The 7,964-nt window shown below is 48.9% G+C and overlaps 1 protein-coding gene across 1 annotated transcript in view; it reads left to right on the top strand.

The window, feature by feature from the left end:
* Positions 1–275: 275 nt before the first annotated feature.
* The window catches only part of polr3b (polymerase (RNA) III (DNA directed) polypeptide B), a 31,430-nt gene continuing 23,741 nt past the window's right edge, over positions 276–7,964 (top strand). Inside the window, exons 1-10 of the mRNA XM_061229802.1 lie at positions 276–508; positions 659–691; positions 1,415–1,471; positions 1,578–1,642; positions 1,879–1,954; positions 2,667–2,767; positions 2,993–3,084; positions 3,317–3,434; positions 4,161–4,269; positions 5,452–5,574. Coding sequence (XP_061085786.1) covers positions 437–508; positions 659–691; positions 1,415–1,471; positions 1,578–1,642; positions 1,879–1,954; positions 2,667–2,767; positions 2,993–3,084; positions 3,317–3,434; positions 4,161–4,269; positions 5,452–5,574 — 846 coding nt within the window. The 5' untranslated portion in view covers positions 276–436. The remainder of the gene's footprint in view (positions 509–658; positions 692–1,414; positions 1,472–1,577; positions 1,643–1,878; positions 1,955–2,666; positions 2,768–2,992; positions 3,085–3,316; positions 3,435–4,160; positions 4,270–5,451; positions 5,575–7,964) is intronic.

Genomic DNA, 7,964 nt, shown 5'->3' with positions numbered 1-7,964 from the left:
ATTTAGGAACATTTTGAGAACTTAAAGAAGAAGTGGTAAGGCGTACAGTAGGTGGCGGTAATGTAAGTTGTAGGTTTTTAGCCGCCACTAAACACTAAAAGAAGAAGAAGGAACTTCCAGTTTATTTTTATTTTTTTCTAAATAAAAGATGTAGTACTCTTATGAGAAATGTAAAACAAAAATAAGTGGCTGATGCGTCTGTGATATATCGACTCGTCCTATATCAGTCAAAATATTAGCTATTTAAATAAGATGAAATGGAAGGTGAAGAGTTGCGGAACTGTGTTTTTTATTTTTCTTTCCACACGACACATCGATGAAACAGCCCATTCTAGCTCACGTGGTTGTTAGTCTTTCCGGTAGATTGGATAAACATGTGAGAAACGCTTGTTTCGGTAGCAGAATTAAAATACTGTTTTACGAAATAAAATAAGTTATGGAGATATTTGGAGAGGAATTTGGGGCCATGACCCCACAACAACTTGCCGCTCCTGTCAACACAGTAGAGGTAAATCCATTCACGAGGAAAGTGTTCAGCCCTGTCTGTCAAGTTTGCTAGTTTGTAGTAGCTAGTTATATCACGCAATTGATTGCAATATATGTTGCGAGCCTGACATTTCCATTGTTGGTTTACTGGGTTGTACGTTCTCTGTTTTAGGAGAAATGGAAACTTCTGCCTGCCTTCCTAAAGGTAAAGTATTCTCTCGCTAGCTGCGGGCTTGCAACCTTTCACAAGCGGTTCTGTTTTCGCCACTGCAGTTCCCAGCTGCGCACGTTGAGAACACTGAATGGCTGATCATTATTATGTACAGATATTAAGCAAGGCTGTTCCTGACCCACGTTCATACGAGTATGTAAACGTGGAACTGCTGTCACATTGCTCGCCGAGACGGTAACTTTAGAAAAGACACATTTTACAGTCTGAATGTAACTGACCGAAAACAACAGCTCAAAAAAAACCAAACCGACAATTTGACGATAAGGCTCTCTTTTATCGAGCTAGTGCTTACTTTAAAACTATTATTTCCGGCGAAGTGACCTAAAATCAACGCGAATAAAATGGGGTAAGTTCCACAAATATGCTTGTTATACCAAAGTGAAGTATCCCTTTAACCCTTGTGTTGTCTTAAGGGTAAAAAATGACCCGCCACTATGTTTAACAGCAGAGAAAACCCCCCAAAATGATATTTTTTCAACTTGAAAGGATTGTGATGTGGCAGGTTGTTTCTTCCTGCAAAATCGATTTGGGGTTTACAATTAAATTAAGATGCTTTATTTTAGGGGTTTAGTTAAAGGCAGGTAATTTTTTACCCTGAGGACAAGGGGAGTATACAGAATGTTAAGACTACACTAATACAAGGTTTAACTGAATTTTTTGATGGCTATTTTGTGACAACCACCTTTGTCTTTTCAGGTGAAGGGCCTTGTAAAGCAACACATCGACTCCTTCAATTACTTCATAAACGTGGAGGTGAGAGCGCTTTCCTTTTCCCATTGGCGCTGACCTCCGTTTTGTTTCGCGCCGAGGTCTGTTGTCGATACGGTCAGTTGCTCACACAGCCTGTCAATCTCCTCAGATAAAGAAGATCATGAAAGCCAATGAGAAGATCACCAGCGACGCGGACCCCATGTGGTACCTAAAGTGAGTCCGCTCATTTCCGCATCGTTTCCTGCGGCCGCAATGCAGGGAATAGGGCTGTCTCCTGTGTAAGCTCCTGGCCAAACTAACCCCTGTCCACACTGCTTACTGCCTGCTCCTTTCCCTAATGGGCAGAGCTGTGTAGTCAGCAAAGACATATCTCGCAAACTACACGCTGAACTATTAGAACGTGCGACACTGATTCATTCAAAGTCTTGCCCTCATCTCTGCCATTCCAGGTACCTGAATATCTATGTGGGCATGCCTGATGTGGAGGAGAGCTTCAACGTGACGCGGCCGGTCTCTCCGCACGAGGTGAGTGCAAGGAAGGTGCACCAGGGCTGGCCAGTTCTGGCCCTGGAAATCTGGTGAGAGTGTGTGAGTGTGTGAGTGTGTGAGTGTGTGAGTGTGTGAGTGTGTGAGTGTGTGAGAGTGTGAGAGTGTGAGTGAGTGTGTGTGTGAGTGTGTGTGTGAGTGAGTGTGTGAGTGAGTGTGTGAGTGAGTGTGTGAGTGAGTGAAGGTTTTTGTTTCCCTCTACTACCCTGGTGAAATGATCTCACTGGCTGTTTGCTCGCGGGGCTGGTTCACTCCTCAATTAGATCGCAAAATCATTTCATAGAGGGTCACAAGGGCAGTGTTCGGCTGTCATATCCATGTTGTGAAAATGTAGCCAAAAATCCCGGATGATGTAAATATTGGGGTCCGTGAAGTAATTAAGGCCGGAAGTTGTCATGACAACCAAAAAACACACGGCCGTCATTGCCCACCTCTGGTCGGTGTCATGACTGCAAAGCCAATTCAATTTTATTTGCTATAGCGCTTTTATCGGCTTTACAAAGAGCCCGGGTTCTGAGAACCCCCTCAGAGCAAGCCAAGGGCGACAGTGGCGAGGAAAAACTCCCTGACTAACGGGAAGAAACCTTGAGCAGAACCAGGCTCAGAGGGGGAGCCGTGAGTTTGGCAAGACGCAGAAGATTATGACTGGAGTCACTGACCCCCCCCCCCCCCCCCTTCCTTTGGTCATTAGTGTCGCCTGCGGGATATGACGTACTCCGCCCCCATAACCGTGGACATCGAGTACACGCGCGGCAGCCAGAGAATCATCCGGAACGCCCTGCCCATCGGAAGGTGCCTTCGCCTACGACCGACAAAACTACCTAACCCGAGCTACTCTGTCAATGCAAACAGCTTCCAATTCTTTCATGCCGCTTCTGTTCCAAGTTCTCAGACATGTCGCGACAGAATTAAACAGAAGTTTTTGACATTAGCTGTTTTCATTGAAAGATATTGTTTTCTCTCCCGGTTTGACTGAACCGCCTTTTTTATTTTTATTTTTATTTTTTCCTTACCCAGAATGCCCATCATGCTGAGAAGTTCGAACTGCGTTCTGACAGGAAAGACGCCGATGGAGTTCTCCAAACTCAACGAGTGTCCCTTGGACCCAGGTACGTGCAGCACGCTGTGATATCTTAACGTTTCGTTTTATCCGTTGTGCAGTTCAGCCACAATGTTATTCAGTTGCCGTTTGTACACCTATCTTCGATGACACTGACCCCCCCCTGACTAGCCTGGAGGTACCCGTCTACCTCCGACAGGATTCAAAAGAGTGCCTGGTAAGAGTGTTTTTGAACGGTACCGTTTCCGTGAGACTTGCACGACATTCCCGGTTTTTCCCAGGGGGATACTTCATCGTAAAGGGTCAGGAGAAGGTCATTCTGATCCAGGAGCAGCTGTCCAAAAACCGCATCATCGTGGAACAGGACAGGAAGGGTGCCGTTGGAGCGTCTGTGACCAGGTAGAGTCTCCCTTTGAGCACCTGAACACCGTTTTTTAACGTGTATGCTTGGAATCATTTCTGTGGCCCTGCTGAAGTGTTTTAGTGCGTAAACTGGCGACGTTGGCTCAGGCGGTAAGAGCTGTCGTCTGGTAGTCGGAGGGTTGCCGGTTCCCTGAGCAAGACGCCTAACCCCCAAATGCTCCTGACGAGCTGGTCGGCGCCTTGCACGACAGCCAATCGCCGTTGGTGTGCGAGTGCGTGTATGACTGTGTGAATGGGAAGCATCAGTTGTACAGCGCTTTGGATAAAGGCGTGATATGAATGCCAACCATTTACCATGTAATGGTTTAATAGGATTTAACAAATTGTAGCAAGCGTATTTTGTAAAAACAAGATGTTTCTGATACTCAACTAAAGTACAAAAATGGCATCAGTGGAAAGATATTACTTTGACAGATTTAAGAGTCGATGATGAATAGAATTAGTGCTGAATTAAACCGTTGGTGTTGCTTTTGCGCCCACACTTTTTACTTTGAACTTTCCGTGTCCGTAGTTTCCACTGTTTCCAGGGTGGTTGGCTGTGTTCATTTCTGTGTGGTAATCTGTTCACTTTGGAGGTCTGTTTGGTGGTACAGCTCGTCATGCGCGGTGTGTAGGATGTGAACCCGTGACCCCTACGGCCAGCTGTGGCAAAGCTTGAGTCTGTTGTGTGTGTGTGTGTGTGTGTGTGTGTGTGTGTCTTAGCTCCACGCATGAGAAGAAAAGCAGGACCAACATGATCATGAAGCAGGGCCGCTTCTACCTGCGGCACAACACTCTCTCTGAGGACGCCCCCATCGGCATCATCTTCAAGGTTAGCGAGCCCCTTCGCTGATCCTGGATCAGTCGTTTATGTCTTCAGCAAACCTGCGGGTTAGGCTTCGGGGGTTGGTACGGTTGGTCCTGGGTCAGTTGTTCGTGAGCTTAATCGTGAAGCTGCCAAAAATGCAAATATGCGTTTCCATTTCCGTCTCTCAAAGTGGAAATCTCCGTTTCTATTTTTGGCTCTAGACTGGCAAAGGCAGAAGCACGTTTCCGTTTTCGGCACTGAACCGCCTTTTTCCGTTTCTCAGTCCGAGCAGGAAATGTAGGTCCACCCACCAAATTTCTGCTGAATTATTAAAAGGGGCTTTTCCCCAATCTGTCACTGCTTGTCTGAGAGGGAACTTCCAGCCTGTCTGAAACCAAACCGTTCAGTTTTTATTTTTTATTTTATTTTATTTTATTTTATTTTATTTTATTTTATTTTATTTTATTTTTTAAAGCAGTTGTACTTTCTGACCTAAACCTAAAGATGGCAGTATAGCCCCAAATTCCCACAACACTGCAGTCCAGCACCCTGCACTGTCGCTCAAATGAAAAGTCTGATCCAATCACAAATTTGTTTATATTATTTTTGCCCTACTTATTTTATTTTTGCCTTTACCAATCTTTCCTGGCTGGATCTCTGCTCTTGACCCCTTCACGCGGTGTTGCATTTTGGGGCTGCAGAGACTGGGTTTAAACAGCAGAGGGCAGTGTAGGAGGAGGTGGGAGATTAGGCTCTTGGATGTGTTGGGGTTATTTTTCATTTTGGCTTGCCCTTGAGTTGCGCTACTTTTTGTTCCAACTCGTGTTGTCATATTTTCCTTATTCCCTCACAAAATTCAATATTGCTGCTTGTTTATCAACCGCATTTGATTGGTCATTGAGATTCGTTTTGTCATTGGGAATTTAAAAACAGAGGACGAAAATCAGCAATTGAAATGGTAGTCATCCTGTACCATCACCCTTCTGTCACAGACATGTCAGAGTGAGGCGGTTGCCGTGGTCTGTGTGTGTTTGCCCAGCCTGAATGAGCTCTTGTCAGGCCCGTTCGGAGCCTGGCAGTGTGGCGGCGGCTCTGGAGGTCAGCTAGCCCAGTTCCCACCGCGCTCGTTAGCATAAGCAAATTTGACCAGCCCTCCCTCTCTCCCTCCCCCCCCCCCCCCCCCCCCCCCCCACTCCCCTCCCCCAGGCCATGGGCGTGGAGTGCGACCAGGAGATCGTGCAGATGATCGGCACGGAGGAGCACGTAATGGCCGCCTTCGCCCCCAGCCTGGAGGAGTGTCAGAAAGCCCAGATCTTCACGCAGACGCAGGTACGGCTAGCGGCTGGCGTTACGCTAACTCTCACGCCGTCGTTCTCCGGGACTCCATCCCCACGCAAGCGGTCATGCGATCTCAACAGTGGGAACGAAATGCCGAAATGGTAAATGTCTGCATTTATATAGCGCCTTTATCCAAAGCGCTGTGCGATTGGTGCTTCTCGTTCGCCCGTTCGTACGCACGCTCGCACGCCGACGGCGATTGGCTGCCATGCGAGGCGCCGACCAGCTCGTCGGGAGCATTTGGGGGTTAGGCGTCTTGCTCGGGGATATTTCCACACGCACAGGGCGGGGGGATCCAACCGGCAACCCTGTGACCGCCAGACGACTGCTCTCACTGCCTGAGCCAGTGTCGCCCCATTGGGAAACTGGTAGTTGAATGGGGGCGAAATAAATGACCTTTTGAGCTGCTCACGATCATACTCAAGTGTTCATTGTATGGTTTGGTTTACAAGGCGCTTTTAGCCGCCATTTTGCGTGGTAGGGGCACAGCATAAGAGCTACAGGTGAGAGCAGTTCCGCTCTAATCAGTGTCAGACGTGCCCTGGCATGCAATGCCTGCACCCCATTGGCTCCCATAACCAAGCCCCGCCTCCCCGCCTTGGTTGCTGACCAATGTTCTCCCGGACACAGACCCCACTGACCGGGGCAGAGGTGCTGTTGCCTGGCGACCCCTCTCAACTGATCCTCCACTGATCAGAGAAATGCGCAAAGTTCCTCCGACTCACCAGTGGAAAAGTTTCTCTGCCATTGCAGACCATCAAAAACCGTGAGGTCCCTTTGGGTGTTGCACTGATCAGCTCCTCGGAGGGCGGGGAGACCAGCTCCCCCTCTCTGAATAATGGCGATTTTGACAAAGGGAAGAGTCTGTGTCTTTTTAAACCCACAGTCTTGTTTGCCGACAGGAACCTGCATCGGTATTGTTCGAGAAGCCCCGTTGGTATCCTAGAAACCGACCAGGACACAAGTTTGGACTCGATCGGGTTATTTATTAACGTTCCAACATCTCTCCCTTAACAACCCACCCCCCCCCCCCCCCCCCCCCCCACCCCCATAGCAACACCGCCGTCGGCGGGAAGCGATGAGGAAGCTAAATTAAGAGGAAGAGAACAATGGCTGCGGCGGCCATTTGCAGACGCTCCGTTTCTATGGATTCGCCGTCGCCGTGAGCGATGAGTCGAATGAAAAACACGACATGGGGAGAGTCAGCCCGAGCTCTCTGGCGAAGGCCCTTTCCTTCTGACGGGGCCGGAGAGCTTTTATTCGACGTCGACATCGTACGCTTTCTCTGAGTGGCCAGTCCTGCAGTTTAACTCCCTCCCCGTGCTAACGTGCTAATGAGCTAACGTGCTAACGTGCTAATGAGCTGGCCGGGACTTCTCTCGCTGCTCCTGCCCCGTTACTGAGTTCTGTATTTCCCTCACCGACGACAAGGGCCGAGCGACTTGCTTGGTTTTGTTTTCGTGGACTTGCGCGACGTTCAGTTTTTAATATTTATATAGAAAACGCATTTTGAGATCTAGCCCTTGAATCCAAATCCGGCCCTGGATTTATTTTCTCCTGGCTAATTAACTGAACAAATAGTGCTACTGATTGTCCAGGCTGACTTCACACCTGACTCCCAGGTAAAGGGAGGGTGGACACACCTGACTCCCTGGTGAAGGGAGGGTGGTCACACCTGACTCCCAGGTAAAGGGAGGGTGAACACACCGGACTCCCAGGTAAAGGGAGCGAGGTAAACCGGCAGTCCTCGGCTCTTGCAGACCGTGATTTGATGATCACGGTCTTAACATTATGATCTTGAAAGGCTGCCGCAGACTCGCTCTCGTGTGGTTGTCGATCTCCCTGCGCACCGAGGCGAACAGAGCTGTGATTGGTGTAAGGAGCAGAGCCTCCGATGTGAACAGAGCTGTGATTGGTGTAAGGAGCAGAGCCTCCGATGTGAACAGAGCTGTGATTGGTGTAAGGAGCAGAGCCTCCGATGTGAACAGAGCTGTGATTGGTGTAAGGAGCAGAGCCTCCGATGTGAACAGAGCTGTGATGGTGTAAGGAGCAGAGCCTCCGATGTGAACAGAGCTGTGATTGGTGTAAGGAGCAGAGCCTCCGATGTGAACAGAGCTGTGATTGGTGTAAGGAGCAGAGCCTCCGATGTGAACAGAGCTGTGATTGGTGTAAGGAGCAGAGCCTCCGATGTGAACAGAGCTGTGATTGGTGTAAGGAGCAGAGCCTCCGATGTGAACAGAGCCGTGATTGGTGTAAGGAGCAGAGCCTCCGATGTGAACAGAGCTGTGATTGGTGTAAGGAGCAGAGCCTCCGATGTGAACAGAGCCGTGATTGGTCTAAGGAGCAGAGCCTCCGATGCCCCGGGCTTGAGGTGTCGCGAG

The sequence above is a fragment of the Conger conger genome, chromosome 19 (assembly GCF_963514075.1).
Source record: "Conger conger chromosome 19, fConCon1.1, whole genome shotgun sequence".
NCBI classification, from domain to species: Eukaryota; Metazoa; Chordata; class Actinopteri; order Anguilliformes; family Congridae; genus Conger; species Conger conger.
The sequence above is the reverse complement of the archived record's forward strand: the minus strand, read 5'-3'. Positions and strand labels throughout refer to the sequence as shown.